Consider the following 15288-nt stretch of genomic DNA (forward strand, 5'->3'; position numbering starts at 1 on the left):
GGTAAGGAGTTGATGGGTAGGGTTTTGAGATGGAACAAAGGGGATGTTTCATGGGAGCCTTGTTGGTGTCGGACAGGGTCTACACAGAAAGGCCTGTGGGACGTGGAAACGGTGAAGGCTGGGTATGGTGGCTCACACCTGCAATCCTAGCACTCTGGGAGGCTGAGGCGGGTGGATCACTGAGGTCAGAAGTTCAAGACCAGCCTGGCTAACATGGTGAAATCCTGTCTGTACTAAAAATACAAAAAATTAGCCAGGTGTGGTGGTGCATGCCTGTAATCCCAGCTACTCGGGAGGCTGAAACAGGAGAATTGCTTGAACCCAGGAGAAGGAGGTTGCAGTGAGCCAAGCTCATACCACTGTACTCCAGCCTGGTCGACAGAGCAAGACTGTCTAAAAAGAGCAGGGCCCGGGTGGGTTGAGGGCTGTTTTAAGTACTTAGACAGATGACCCTGTCTTTGAACAGACTGAGATGATAGCTTATTGAGGGAGAGAGAAACCCTGAACATGGAGATTTAAAAGGTAGCATGGAGTTGGCTCTGAAAATAAACCCTCTCTCTGAAGGAGTCTTTTGTGTCCTCCTCAGGTTCAGATTCAGAACAAGAAAGTGGACATCTCTAAGGTCTCCTCCAAGTGTGGGTCTAAGGCTAACATCAAGCACAAGCCTGGTGAGTGGCGCCCCCGTTGCCCACTGGGACTCCTGGGGTATGCAGTCCTGCCATGGGCCAGCTGGGCAGCCCACTGGCTGGCAAGGGTTTCATCCTTGTGCCTTTAGCATCCGATGAAGACTCGTCAACACCCACCTACCCAGGACACAGCAGTGGAAACAACACAGTCCTCATTCTGTCAGGGAGCGGGAGTTCAGATGCTAACCTCTCAGTGGAGTAGGAGCAGTTTGTTACTACTGCCATCTGCACAAGCATTCTCTTAAGTACCTACTGTGTGAGTGGTACGATTGAGCTAGGCCGGGGAGAGAAGTGCACTCTGGGCTGAGAACCTGGGTTGGCTCTAAACGAGCATTACAGGAACTAATGCTGAAGGAGTTCTGTAGAGAACAGTGGTCAGGTCCCACCTGTCAGATTCAGGAGCAAAGGTTACTCCCAAGCAGTGAAGCATCAGCCTCTAGCCCTGGCAGGAGAATGGGAGGCATTCAACAAAGTTTCCTTGGCCTGCAGACGTGGATCTTGCACTTGCACTAATGCAGTCTCCTTCTAGCAACATGGCTGACCCAGCGCGCCTGTGGAAGTCTCTCTGCAGAGCCTGGGCTCTTGCCATGGGGAGTACCCTGGCAGCCTCATGTGTCCTAGATCTACAGCAGATTCGTGGGTAGGGAAGGACTGCTGCAGCAGCAGGCACACTGGCCAGCAGACCTGGTGTCCCAGGTCTGCTTGGAGGCTAAGGCAGGAGAATTGCTTGAACCGGGGAGGTAGAGACTGCAGTGAGCCAAGATTGTGGCACTGCACTGCAGCCTGAGCAACAGAGTGAGACTCCACCCTGAAAAAAAAAAAAAAAAAAACCTCCCTTCTCTTCTCAGCAAAAGAGTGTGATCCAGTTTGGAATGGGTTCTATTTAGAAAGATCAAAACAGTTTGGTCCTTAACCATTTTTTTCCCTTTTATCTGGGAAATCTACTCCTATGAGATACTTCCTTCTCTAGTGACACTGAGTCACTTAGGGTCAAGTTTCTGCCAGGGCTGGGTCTCCAGTGTGGTATACCGGAGACCTCAGCCAGGAGTCCAGGGGTAGAGGTCTGCCCTGTGAGCTGAGAGGAGACAGAAGAACAGAAGATGCCCAAGGGGAGCCTCGCTGCTGGGCTCAGGAGGGGCTGGGTCCTCAGGGAGGGCAACTTGTCCTGCACCCGAGTCCTTGGTCTCATGGGCACACACTGGCCAGTGGGCTCTGAACCATGGGCTTGAGTTCAGGCCACCTTCCCTCCCCGTCCCAGCCCGAGGGCACTAGATCCGGGCCTGCCTTGGTCCATGTCTTTCCTTTCTCAGCAGGGTCACTCTCTCCTTTTTACCATTCCTTCTTTTCTTTACAGTGTGATACAGTTAAGGAGCTCAGACAAATCTCTGTCAATCACAAGATTGGTGGTAACTCTGGGCAAGTCGCTTCTCTTTTGCAGCATCAGTTTTACCAGCTGTGAAGCAAGGACCGTGGCTGTGATGACAGGGCATTCATGAGAATTCAGTGAGGCCGTACCTGAGAAGCACTGCATGGCCCAGTTAGTGGGAGGGAGTTACCACACCGAGTAGAGAAGCAGAGGCTTCGGCCTGGAGGCTGTGGCATGGGGTAGTGGTAGAGCTGGCGTTCCTTCTCTTGGAGGTATTCCCACTGGCTGAACGGAGAGACTGTCTCAGCCTCACTTTGATAGGAAAAGCCCTCTTTAGACAAGCATGTTCACTGTTCCTCTTCGTTTGCCACCCAGAAGTGGTCACATTTTTCTCATTTCTAGATTGGGCATATTACCAGTCCTGGTTTTGCCTGCAGGGATGTTCCTCTGGCACTGTAGGTGACCAGTTCCTTTGTGGTTCCAGGTGGAGGAGATGTCAAGATTGAAAGTCAGAAATTGAACTTCAAGGAGAAGGCCCAGGCCAAGGTGGGATCCCTCGATAATGTGGGCCACCTACCTGCCGGAGGTGCCGTGAAGGTAGCGAGTGGGTCACTGGGGAGATACAGCTGGGGAGGGGTGGGGACTCTGCAGCCAGGGTCAGGGTCCTCCCAGGTAGGCACCTGTCACCGCCACTCAGTCTCTTCAGGAGTCATGTCTTCACCTACACCATTGCTGTTTTCACATTGTGCGTCATCAGTCCTGACTGAGGCAGGAGAAGTGAAGAGGCCCCAGCCCAGCCTCCTCTCACCTGTAAGCTGGAGGCAGAACCTTGCTCCTGAGAGCCAGGGCCTTCCTAATTTAGCCCATCCAGCCATTTTAGAAGGCCACAGGCTGGGACGCAGACCACCACCAGGCGAGCGGAGGTTCTGCACCACACAGTTCTCCCCGCCTGCCTTGCGCAAGAGGGGAATGTTGGTTCCGTCCCATGCCAGGCTCCACCCCTGGAGCAGGACAGCACATTCTTAGCTGCCAGCGACAGCAGGCTGCCTCTGCAGGGCCCACCTGTGCAGGCCTCTGGGACCGAGTTCAAGTGGCAGAGCTTCCCATCCTTGGGACTGGCTGGGCCTCTTCTCCCTTCCCTCTCTCCTCTCTTTCCTCCCTTCCTCCTTCCACAGTACTGTGAGACCTTTTGTGTGCCAAGATGCTGTCTGTCGTTTGTTCCATGTCATCAGCGGGTAGGGGACCCGTGAGGGGCATCTTGCAGGCCCCGAGCATGAGGATGGCTGCAGCTACTGGGGTTCAGGTGTGCAGCAGAGAGGGGCCAAGAGCAGCTGCTCTGGGCCTTCCCTTCCATCTCTGCTCCCCAGTGCCAGCCACTGCCTAGGCTGTCCCTGGTCCCATCCTCTCCTGATGCTCTGACTCACGCCTTGATCAGCTTCTAGGAACATCTGGAGGGTCCTTGCCTGCCGCAGGCTCTCAGCTCATGCCCCCCACACCTCGTGAGGATGCTAGTCTCGTGCCCGTCTCAATAGGGCATTAACTTGGTTTTAGTCTCTTGTCCAAGGCCACACAGCAAGCAAATGTGAACCAGGATTCACATCTGGGGACATTTCTGACCCCAATTCTTGTGTTCTTTTCCTTATTCATATTATCTCCCTTTCCTTATGAGTTCTGGAATTATTTTTTAATCGAGGCCTACTTTTCTCACTGTGCTGATTGGAAACCACTTCTCCCTTGTCACTTCTCGGGCATTTGGTGACACAGGCTTTCCAGCTCCACAGTGGCCTCTCAGAGCTATTCTCTCTTCTCTGCCTTCCTCACACTGAGTGCTCCATGTCCCCCAAATGTCCTGTGAAGCCCTCCAGGCCCCCACAGTCTCCCTGGGTTACACCTCCCTGGACACCTTCTTTCTGCCTCCCTTGGGCCCTTGGTCCCAGAATGGTGCCTGGCACAGACGAGGCCTCAGCGCTTGCATTCCTGACCAGACAGATGGGCAGGCAGGGCTGCCCGGGAGCTTCTGAGGACCCCACTCTGTGTGCAGGGGTGGCCTGGGTTCAGAGAGGGGCCAGGAAGGTGGGCTGCACCCCTCGTGGGGCTGCCCTTCAAGCTTGTTGCTCACTGTTACCATGGCTACTTATGTGGTATCAGCCTGAGGCCTGGCACCTCTGCCCTCAGAGAAGCTTCATTAGAGCCTTGTGTGCCACAGGGAGGCTCTGAGAGTGTGTTGCTAGCCCAGCTGCTCCTGACCCTCAGGAGTCAGTCCCCTTGGTGGGGTGGGGTGGGGTGGGGTGGGGCTGGGGCACCTGCCTGGGATTTTCCAAGTGACTGTGTCTTGAGCCAGTGGGTGCTTGGGCAGCGCGGGTGGGGGCTGTGTGTCAAACCCACCACCATCACCCCATCCCACTCCCCCCCGACTGACCCTGCACTGTCTCCCCCACTGTTTCATTGTAGACTGAGGGCGGTGGCAGCGAGGCTCCTCTGTGTCCGGGCCCCCCTGCTGGGGAGGAGCCGGCCATCTCTGAGGCAGCACCTGAAGCTGGCGCCCCCACTTCAGCCAGTGGCCTCAGTGGCCACCCCACCCTGTCAGGGGGTGGTGACCAAAGGGAGGCCCAGACCTTGGACAGCCAGATCCAGGAGACAAGTAAGTGGCTGGGCTCGGCCTAAGGGCCAGCCAGGGGCCCTGCCACTGGCCGCAAATTGAAACTCCTTTGTTTTTTGACTAGAGTATGGCCTAAATTTTAACGATGGAACTTTTTATTTTCCAGGCATCTAATGATGACATTCTGGTCTCGTCTTCCGTCTCCCCCGTTCCCCTCTTGTCTCCCTTGTTCCCCTCTCCCTTCCCTCCTCCCATGTCACTGCAGATTGAGACCTACAGGCTGACGTTCCGGGCAAACGCCAGGGCCCGCACCGACCATGGGGCCGACATTGTCTCCCGCCCCCCACACTTCCCTGGTGGCCCCAACTCAGGCTCTCGGGTCCTTGGCCCCCTTTCCCGGGCTGTCCACTAGATCAGTGAGCGCTTAGGTGCCAGGCAGCCAGCGCCAGGCAGCCCGCTAGGCTCGCCTTCCCTCCTGCTTTGCACCCTGGGGCAGCAGCAGCCGCCCCGCCCACACCTCTCACTCCCGGCTGGGCCCAGCTCCCTGCTTTGGTCTTGTCCCATCACTGCGCCACTGCTCCACGGAGAGGTTGGGAGGGGATTGGAGTGGCTGAGGCTAAGTTGGGATCTAGGAGAGGAGAACCAGATTCTGCCCTCCTCTTTGTCTGGTTCTTTTGGTCCAAACCCAAAAGAAACATGCCCTCCCTCCCTGGATCTACCTGGAGGGAAGAGTGGCGGCGGGTTCCAAGTGGTGACAGGACGCTGACCCTGGGGCTTAAGCCACTGCCTCTCCCTTTGGCCTCAAAAAGGCACCCCCCCTCCCCCGCAGGTGGTATCAGGCCCTTCTTGCTGCCCTGCCCCAAGTTAGGGGCCAGTGCTGTCCCCATGCTTAACATACCCACCTAGCTGCTGTCACATTTTTTCTTTTGTCCTTTTATTTTTTTTTCTAATAACCTAAAAACTGGCAAAATAGTTCTGCAGGTTGAAGCCATGTCTACGTGAAAGTCCTCAGTAAGTGTTAGAGGGAACAGGGCAAGGCGATCCTTACGCTGACCCCACTGGAGGATGTGGGCAGTTAGGGCCCTGGAGGTGGCGTGGCAGGAAGTGCAGAGGCTGTGGCTGGTGACTGGGTCAGGCACACGAGGGGCTCTTAGAGCGGTGACTGGTTGGTTGTTTTGCCATTTTGTGTGTATGCTGCTTTTCTTTTCTAACCATGAGGCTGATTTTGGCATCTCTGCCCCATTCCCTGAATCTGGTGGTGGTCAGCCCTAGGATACAAAGCCAGGGCTAGAGAACAGGAAAGGGCCCAGGAGATGGAATTCCTTCAGGCCGGCACGCGCAGCCTAGGACACGCAAGCCCTCATGTCCAGGGGAGCCTCATGCAGATAGTGGGAAATCAGGTCTGGAAATGTAAAAAGGCATGAGACTAAGGCCATCTGCTTCCCTTAATGCCCTGACTGGAGAGGGGAGGGAGGAGAGGCCAGGCCCGCAAAGGGCGTCCCAGCTAGGCCTTGGGATGGCTGCAGTGAGAAATCCTGGGAACTGTATTGACACAAAGATTCTTATTGCACTTGTATTTTTTTGTATCAAAGTTTGCATGGTTTCTAATAAAGGATTAAAACATAAGGTTTGTAGTGAAATGGCCTGGGAGATTCCAAGGGCTTCTCTGGAGGGGCATTGGCTGCAGTGCAGATTGCCCCCTGAGGATGCCCCAGACTTGGCCGCCTCAGGCCCCTTCCTGACCTCTGCCCTTCTCTGGTCCTGGTGTCCCTTGGAGCTGGAGAAGGTAGGGGTCTTGACTTAGGTTTGGATTTGATTTCCATGTGCAGAGAGACTGTCCCTGGGCCTGACACGTCCTTCCCCTTTCTGAGGCAGCAGTGCCTTAGGGAGGTTTGACACCACGTCCCCAGCTCCCCAGGCACACACCAGGAAACTGCAGGGTCTCACGGAGGAAGTGCTGCCTGAGCCTCAGGAACCAGCTTTCCTCCTCAGAGACCATGTGCAGAACGCTTCCGCTGTGCCTGAACACGAGGGAACCAGTGTTTTGTCAGCAGGAGGAAGGGCCTGCTGTGCTGAAACTAGAAAGGAAGCAGTAAGAGTCAGGTGGTCAGGAGACACCGCAGGGGTGACAGCACAGGCCGAGTACCTGCTGCCTCTGCTGCGTATGTCCTGGGGTCATGAGGATGCTGAGGTTGATGACAGGCTCCAGGTCCTTTCACTCCTTTGACCAAGAGTTAGGGGGAAGGAGGTGGCCCAAGTGGAGTGTTCTCTAGGTGGGCTGCAGGAGTGGTCACAAGTTCTGAGAGGTCATCTGGTCATAGCTCCCTCAAAGGATCCTGCACACCAGAGCACCCGAGAAGGCTGGGAGCAGAAGCCCTGTGTGATGTGTACTCCACAGCTGTTTGGGGTGGGATGTTTCTATACTTCCCAATTTGCTTATGGCTCAGCCATTATCTGTGTCGGTCTGTGATTCTGTGTAACAGTTTTAAGAGTAAATAAAGCTGCCTGATGTCCCGCCACACAGGCTCCACGCTTCTGTTTTGGTTTGCGTCTACCTCTCTGATCTTCCTGCCTCGGCTCACCCCCTTGCATCAAGGGACGGACTGGAATGTAGTGTGCACGTGATCTCCATGACCTTTGCATTCAGCCCCTCAGCTGTGAACTTGTGGATATGGCTACGGAAAGAAAGAACCACTGTGCCACACAGCCAGAGAGCTAAGGTCCAAGTGGGCCTCAGCCACCTGCAGAACTCTCCCCCCGTCTGCCAGGTAAAGAGCTACTCGACACTTACTTACTGTCCAAAAAACTGCAAGGCCAGTGACAGTTCTGACAGGCTCCCTGTGGTGGGTACCCAGAGCAGCAGCTGTGCCAGAGAACTGAGTTGGGCAACAGCACAGCTGCTTCATGCTCTTGACAAAGCAGGGAGGTTGTAACCCCCCCCCTTTTTCTTTTCTTACACATTGCTACAAAGACGTGTCCAATCTAACCCCCTTCTTAAGACTTGGGGCCACAGCCAGCTCCTGTCCACAGCAATAATAAACATCTCTCCTCTCTACCTACCTGCCTTCTTCCTGTTTGGGGAACCGTGGCCCAGTGTACACAGGCCCTGAGAGAGGACCCACTAGTGGACAGCAGTGCTCACAAGGGATAAATAGAACTTTATTTTAAATAAACATTTGCACTCTGTACACAGCCCCAGCAGAAGGAGGGCTCAGTCATCAGCTGTCTTGCGCACGTCAAAGCTGCCACAGGGTCCTCGCAGCAGCTCTGCCAGTAGCGCAAGCAGCTGCCCATGCTCCTCCTGCACGCTGGGGGGAAGTGCAGCCAGCTCGCTGCGCAGGCTCCGCTCCACCATGCGGCCCAGCGCCCGCCGCAGCTCCCTCAGCAGCCGCACAGTGCGTGAGTCGCCCTCCAGCCGCAGCAGGTCACTATCGCTCAGTGAGATGGTGGCCCGGCGCCCATCATCTGAGGGAACAGAAAAGACGGTAGGGAGCTGTGGTGAGGCCAGGCCCCAGAGGAGCAGCTGCAGAGCGGGGCGGGCAGGAGGCCTGCAGGCACCCACCACGGATGTGCACGTCCCCGTCGGTCAGGAGCAGCACAGCTAGCGGGTGCACCTGAGAGGAGTCCCGGACGAAGACGCTGCCATTGGACTTGACCGCCATGAAATACGTCAGCCATCGGCTCCGTAACCGCGTGGCCTCCCTAGGGAACACAGGGCTGGTGAGGCCACTTTTTTGGACCATCCCAGCTGCCCCACCCAGGCCTGTATGCCCCTACCTGTTAATGGTCGACTTGTGTAGCAGGATGTTGCCTGATTTGGTCCTGTATGTGACACTGTTGGGCTTGAACTTCCCCTGCCGGGTGACCTTGCCCTGCCTCACCTGCAGGGATGGAGGAAAAGATGGGTGTGGCTGAGCAAGGAGCTGCAGGCAGGGAAGGAGGCTGGAACTTGGTGAACACTCCCTCCCAGAGGCAGCACCTGGATGAGGTTGGGGTACAGGCCGGCCATCAGCACACCCTTCACCAGCTCCTCCTCCTCACTGTACTCATTGCACTGCGCAGAGGCCAGAGTGCAGTCCGAGGGCTTCCCCACCAGGAAAGCCTCATAAATGTTCTCCGAGAACTGCTTGATGAGTCCTAGGGAGACAGAATGTGCGGTGAACCTAGAGCCCCTAGCCACAGGCTGAGGGTGACAGGAGCTCAGTGTGGGTGGGAGGGGTGGGAGGGGCTTAGGAGAGCAGGTGTGGGACCGGCTGACCGTGGATGAAGCGCAGGCTGGGTGCGTAGAGCAGGTTTTCCTCCAGGTAATTCTCCCGGGAGCTGCGATCCTGCCAACGCAGTACCTCCTCCCAGCCAGCGACAGCCCGCACAAAGGCCAGGTGGTCACTGCCGCTGTCATGGCTCAACAATGCTTTCACCTGGGAGGGGAGAAGAGGGTAGCCCAGTCATGGGCAGGGGCTAGACAATGCTGCCTCAGGACACTAGTGGGTGGAGGGCTCCGGGAAGGGGCTGGGACTGACCTTGTCCACCTCTGCCCGGTTCTGCAGGCTGCTGCTGAAGGGGTCCCGGGTGAGGCAGGAAACGACCACCAACAGCGGGTGCAGGCAGCGGAAGATGGCAGCCAACACTATGGCCTTGGCCAGCCGAGGGTCAGTGGAAATGTGGGCCAGGCGCTGCCCTAGAGTGGTCAGGTATTCCCGCTGGTCCAGCACCCCTGCAATGGCTCAGCTGTCAGTGCCACCCTCAAGGGCCACTCCCCAGCCCAGCTCAGCCCAGCCCAGCCCCCACACACCGATCTCCTGGAGCAGGATCACAGCCTCGTCCACTGCTTTGATGTTTGGACTGTCCACAGCCTTGGACAGGAACTCCACCGCCTACAACCAACAGAGCCAGAGCCCGCCATGAGCCCGCCTCCCACCTGCCATGAGCCTGCCCCCCCAGGACAGCCCCCGCCCCACCGCACCGTCTTCTCAGGCATGTGGATTTTTGCTTGCAGCACCAGGTTTTCAAGAGGCGTGCGCAGGATCTCTGGCACTTGGAAAGGGACCATTTTCTCCAGCCGACTTCTCGGGAACAAGTGGTAGGCAAAGCCTGACTGGCAGCGGCCTGCCCGGCCCCGGCGCTGGATCACATTGGCTCTTGACACCCACACTGTCTCCAGGCAGGACACCTGGGGGAGGGGGCAGGTAAGCAACAGACAGATGCCACTTCCTCAGCGCTTCCTCCCTCCCTGAATAACCCTCACCACTCCCCCATGACAGGGACACTGAGACCCCACAAGCATGGCCTTCTTGAGACACTTTCAGGTCTAACGTAGAGCTGGGCTGGGGACCACCTCAAAACTAGAGTCCCTCCCCTTGGGCCCAGGAGGCAGGTGCCACCTTGGTCTTCAGGTCATAGCGTTCCTCCTTGTGCAGCCCACTGTCCACCACGTGCACGATGTCATTGATCGTGATGGAAGTCTCAGCAATATTGGTGGCCAAGACAATCTTGCGCACCCCAACTGGAGGCTGCTGGAATATGGCCTTCTGATCCATCATGGGGATGTTGGAGTGCACTGGTGGGCAAGACACACACTGGTAATGGGCACTGCTTCCACCATTCCACCAGAACTTCCCCGGGCATGCGGGCAGGGCAAGGATTCTGACCCCGTTTGATGAAACAGGCGCAGATAAACACTGTCCAGTGAAAAATGCCACAGCGTGGTCAGAAACCAGGGCCCCTGGAGTCCCAGTTGGGTCAGTCCCCAGACAAAGGCCAGGCCGGTTTCTGAAGGTTCCTGGTCCCTCCACCTGGGCTCTCACCTGGCAGGATGAGGTACTTGCTCTCGTGCATGCCCAGGGCCTCCTGGAGGCGCTGCTGCACTCCTTTGATCTCCTGCCACCCAGGCAGGAAGCACAGGATCCCACCTGTAAAGGAGCCCTGTGGCATAAGCAGGCTGCTGCTCCAAGTGGAGCTGGGGCGGGCACAGGACAGATGAGGAGGCACCCACCTGGTTCCCCACGGGCATCAATGTGCAGAACCAGATCAGTCACGAGGTCCAAATCGAGGGCGCATTCATCCTCAGACTGGGGTGGGGGAAGAGAGGCCACAGTCACAGCCCCGGGGTAAGGGGTCGTGCCAAGGACACAGCCACCTGACTCAGTGAGACGGAGCCGCTTGACATCAACTCCAGTCCTCACATGCGTGCCACGCAGGCAGGGTTAGTCCCCAGTTTTCTATCAAGGAAACCGAGGATTGGGGAGGGTAACTTGCCCCAGGCCACCAAGCCCCAGGGCCAGGGAGGAGGGGCATCCACGGAGGAAAGACCAGGAGCCCTGGGTGGGATGGGGATGTCCCTCACCTCGTGGTGCCGGTGCCGGTGCAGGTACTGGTGCTTGCCCAGCTTGGCCAGGATGTCCTCCAGGTAGTGCTCCTTGACCGGGTACATGAAGCCAGGCACCTTGATAACGGGGCAGCCACCAAAGTATCGGGAGAAGCGCTCATTGTCCCCTGTGGCACTCATGAGCACCAGCCGCAGGGCCGGGTTGAGCCGCTGCAGGCCCTTGAGCAGAATCAGCAGGAAGTCTGTGTTCACGTCCCGCTCGTGCACCTCATCCACAATGACGTGGCTCACGCCCTCCAGGCTGGGATTGCTCTGCAGCTTGCGCAGCAGGATACCCACGGTACAGAAGAGCAGGGCCCCGCCTCGGGCCGGGGGCTTACTTTCCAATCGCACCTGGAAGCCCACGTTCCGGCGCAGGGAAGGGCCCAGTTCGTGGCTAACCCGCTGCGCCACAGACACAGCAGAGATGCGTCGAGGTTGGGTGATGATCACATTGCAGCGGGCACCGCGGCCCTCGGTCACATAGCGTTCCAGCAACAGCTGGGGGATGCGCGTGGTCTTCCCACAGCCCGTGTCCCCAGAGATGACCACCACCGGGTGCTGCTCAATGGCATTGAGGATGGTGTCCCGATGTGGGTCCACAGGGAGTTGGGGGGCCTCCTGCCAGACTGGTCCTCGCCGCCGCCACAGTTCTAGCAGGCTCTGGCTGAGACGCACCTCCTCTGCTTCCAACAGGGGCACATAGGGCTTGCCTGTGATAGGGTCGCTCAGAGGCCCTGAGTCCTTGCCCAAGGGCAAGATATCATCACTCTGCAGCCGGAGTTCTGGAGCGATCCATGAACTGTCCACAGGGTACTGGGGGGCAGGGAGGCAAGCAAAACAATGAAAAGAAGTTCCTCACTGTGACACACAACCAGCCACTCCTCAGGATTCACCTGGGTAAGATGTTGTGGCCCAACCCGCTGGGCAGAGGATTAATTTAGTCCATGACTGCCCCGGGATCCATGTGGGCAAGACTGGGCTGCTCAGGCCGGGGGGCTCCCAGGCCCCATCCTCAGTGAGGAGAATGGGGAGGTACTACTGCCTGTCGCAGGTGGAGGACTTCTGTCTAGAGAAATGGAGGTAGACTACAGCGGGAAGGGTGGGGAGGGATACGGGGCCTCTTACATGGTTCAGGAAGGTCTCTATCTTGCGGAGGATGGGCTCGGGCACCTGGATGGTGCATGGTCGGCGCTGGGTCTCACCAAGCTCACGCAAGGAGGCCAGGTTATACATGGCGTGCGTAAGCGGCTCGTTGTTCCTGTCCACCAGGCCCAGGCTCTGCAGGGCAACATGCAAGGCTCAGTCTATGCTCGGGGGCTCCCCAAAACCCAGCCCTGACAAGCTCAGGAGCTCTGAGGCAGAAGTTATACCAGGCAATCTCTAAGAGATTTTGGTTTTCGGCTGACATGATGGAGGGAGAAACTATAAACTGGGAAAATGTAAACTTACCAAAATAAACATTTTTTTTTTTTTTTTTTTGAGACGGAGTTTCACTCATGTTACCCAGGCTGGAGTGCAATGGCGCGATCTCGGCTCACCGCAACCTCCGCCTCCTGGGTTCAAGCAATTCTCCTGCCTCAGCCTCCTGAGTAGCTGGGATTACAGGCGTGCGCCACCATGCCCAGCTAATTTTTTGTATTTTTAGTAGAGACGGGGTTTCACCATGTTGACCAGGATGGTCTCGATCTCTTGACCTCGTGATCCACCCGCCTCAGCCTCCCAAAGTGCTGGGATTACAGGCTTGAGCCACCGCGCCCGGCCTCAAAATAAACATTTTAAAAAATGAACTAAAGTTAATTCAGGCTGGGCATGGTGGCTCATGCCTGCAATCCAGGACTTTGGGAGGCCAAGGCAGGTGAATCACCTCAGGTCAGGGGTTCGAGAACAGCCTGGCCAACATGGCAAAACCGCATCTCTACTAAAAATACAAAAATTAACTGGGCATGTTGGCAGGCGCCTGTAATCCCAGTTACTAGGGAGGCTGAGGCACAAGAATCGCTTGAACCTGAGAGGCAGAGGTATGTAGTGAGCCAAGATCACGACAGTGTACTCCAGCCTGGGCAACAGAGCAAGACTCTGTCTCAAAAAATGATAATAATAAATAAAGTTAATTCAAGAAAAGCTAAACCTGACATGTCAAAGAACAGCCCTACGTCTGGAGGTGGCACTGAGGAGAAACCTCTTGCTGTGTGGCTGGAGCTCCCCCGACACCACAATAGGTCACTGTCACCTCCATGTATTCCCAACATGTACTCTCAGACCAGCCAGGCCAGGTCCTCAGTGATGCCAGAACACACCACAGACTCCCTCTTCCTACGCCAATTCACCAAGCCTCACCAAGCCTCCTTCCCGCCATCCTTCCACCCCACCCCCCAGTCTCTACATGGCACCTGACCCATCTCTGACCCCATCATATACAGATGTACATGGAATTTCCTGTAAACATCGATTATAATGCAACTTGATAAAATGAGCCACTGGAAGGAAAATACTGTGTCTTACCTAAAGCCGCCTCACCAGAGATAAAACATGGCATTCTAATACCTCAGGCACGTGGGTAAGACCAGTCTTGTGTTCCTGTCACCTCTAATATCTGGAATCTGCTCACCCTCCAGAGCCCAGATCAAACATTCCCCCCATAAAGAAGTCTTCCCTCAACAGGGGCCAAGACCCTGCCTCGGCATGCTGGCACCATCAGCTGTAAGGACCTCAAGGACAGGGAACCAGGCCCCGTAACAGAAGGTGCCAATACAAGCTCCTTGCTGCAGGAACAGGCTTTTCCCCTCTCCCCAGACTTCAAGGGTTTTATCCACCAGCCTCACTGACACATGACCCTCCAGCCACTGCAAAGCTTGCTCCTTCCCAGACAGGCCCCTACCATGCTAAGGTGCGTCTGCTCATCAGCGCGTATGCGTCAGGCCAAAGCTCAGACTGCCTCCAGTTCTACCAGTCAGTCCTTGTTCTGTGCTCCTGTCACAGGGAGTACATCCCTCTCCCTTTATCTCACCAGTTGCCTGTCCCTTCTTCCTCACCTTTCTCCAGGTTCGTTACCTCTCACCATCAGCCGTAACTAAAATGTGGTTCCCAGAGCCAAATGCACCAGTGAAATGGTGCAGCTGACCATCCAAAGTAAAGCGGGCCTATTTCCATCTTGTTCTGCGAACTGAACCTCCACCAACATGGGTTGAGATTAGTAACGTCTCAGGCAGTAAGACACAATCCCAACCCCCTCCTATTACTGTGCCATCAGCTAACTCCACAGCCCCTTTCAAGATAACTGCCATGGCTGGGAGTGATGGCTCACACCTGCAATCCCAACACTTTGGGAAGCCAAGGCGGAAAGATCGACTGAGTCCAAGATTTTAAGACCAGCCTTGGCAACAGAGTGAGACCCTTGTCTCTACAAAAAAATGTTAAACAATTAGGCAGGTATGGTGGTACATGCCTATGGTCCCAGCTACTCAGGAGTCTGAGATGAAAGGATTACTTAAGCCCAGGAGGTCAAGGCTGCAGGGAGCTGTGATCGTGCCACTACACTCCAGCTTGGGTCACAGAGACCCTATCTCAAAACACGAGAAGACTGCCAGCTGTCTGCCACACTGCCTCCGCCGTGTTGTCGACTGCTTCCTCGATCTTCACTGCAGTCACGAGTCCTGCTCATCAGCGCGTATGCGTCAGGCCAAAGCTCAGACTGCCTCCAGTTCTACCAGTCAGTCCTTGTTCTGTGCTCACATTATTCACTTTGGCCACAAAGCCCAGGTTATCAGGATCATATTGGACACCAGGTTCTGCCTCCCAAAACAGGCTCGGCTCCTCCCAACTTTATACTATTCAGAACGATGAGCAAGTTGCCTCCTGGCTTCACCAGGTTCAGGCCAACGGTGTGAAAAAGGCTGGGCCACAGGCAAAGCATCTCCACAGGGGCTCTGGGGAAGGCGTGGAAACAGCCACAGAGCCTACAAATGAGGCCCGCACACCAGCTGTCTTTGTGCCAAGCAAAAGGCCTGCTGTGGTGGTTTCATTTCCTAGAAAATGAGACCCATTTGCCACGAGTAGAGTGGTGCTTCAAGACATCCTCGTGCATCACACCCAGGACCTTCCTGGACTCACCTTCAGTTTCTTGCAGGCCAAGGCTGCCGCCTTATTCTCAGCCTCTGCTTTGCGGCGCCCTTTGGCAACAAAGGTCATGGGGCAGGGCCAGAGCAGGGTGAGTGTAGACAACTTGGTCTTGGTCCCCACAGTATGGAACTGCATGAGGTTCTACATGGAA

General features: G+C 56.1%; 2 protein-coding genes across 33 annotated transcripts in view; one reads left to right on the forward strand and one right to left on the reverse strand.

Annotated features, from left to right (window-relative positions):
• The window catches only part of MAP4 (microtubule associated protein 4), a 227692-nt gene extending 221415 nt beyond the window's left edge, over positions 1-6277 (forward strand). For 20 of the 27 annotated variants that reach the window (XM_032297902.1, XM_032297913.1, XM_032297914.1 and 17 more), the window contains 4 exons: positions 587-668; positions 2537-2649; positions 4504-4693; positions 4818-6277. In XM_032297902.1, the coding sequence (XP_032153793.1) occupies positions 587-668; positions 2537-2649; positions 4504-4693; positions 4818-4825 (393 nt within the window). In that variant the 3' untranslated portion in view covers positions 4826-6277. The remainder of the gene's footprint in view (positions 1-586; positions 669-2536; positions 2650-4503; positions 4694-4817) is intronic. The other 7 variants (XM_032297912.1, XM_032297920.1, XM_032297926.1 and 4 more) reach the window with 2 other exon arrangements.
• Positions 6278-7789: 1512 nt separating this feature from the next.
• The window catches only part of DHX30 (DExH-box helicase 30), a 56088-nt gene continuing 48589 nt past the window's right edge, over positions 7790-15288 (reverse strand). For all 6 annotated transcript variants that reach the window (XM_032297940.1, XM_032297936.1, XM_032297938.1 and 3 more), the window contains 14 exons: positions 15129-15278; positions 12144-12296; positions 10995-11831; positions 10644-10719; positions 10456-10560; positions 10033-10208; positions 9615-9821; positions 9444-9525; positions 9172-9365; positions 8910-9069; positions 8631-8788; positions 8429-8532; positions 8214-8353; positions 7790-8116 (listed from right to left, as the gene is read on the reverse strand). In XM_032297940.1, the coding sequence (XP_032153831.1) occupies positions 7863-8116; positions 8214-8353; positions 8429-8532; positions 8631-8788; positions 8910-9069; positions 9172-9365; positions 9444-9525; positions 9615-9821; positions 10033-10208; positions 10456-10560; positions 10644-10719; positions 10995-11831; positions 12144-12296; positions 15129-15278 (2796 nt within the window). In that variant the 3' untranslated portion in view covers positions 7790-7862. The remainder of the gene's footprint in view (positions 8117-8213; positions 8354-8428; positions 8533-8630; positions 8789-8909; positions 9070-9171; positions 9366-9443; positions 9526-9614; positions 9822-10032; positions 10209-10455; positions 10561-10643; positions 10720-10994; positions 11832-12143; positions 12297-15128; positions 15279-15288) is intronic.

The sequence above is a fragment of the Sapajus apella genome, unplaced genomic scaffold (genome assembly GCF_009761245.1).
Source record: "Sapajus apella isolate SASKATOON/1434 unplaced genomic scaffold, GSC_monkey_1.0 scaffold38, whole genome shotgun sequence".
NCBI classification, from domain to species: domain Eukaryota; kingdom Metazoa; phylum Chordata; class Mammalia; order Primates; family Cebidae; genus Sapajus; species Sapajus apella.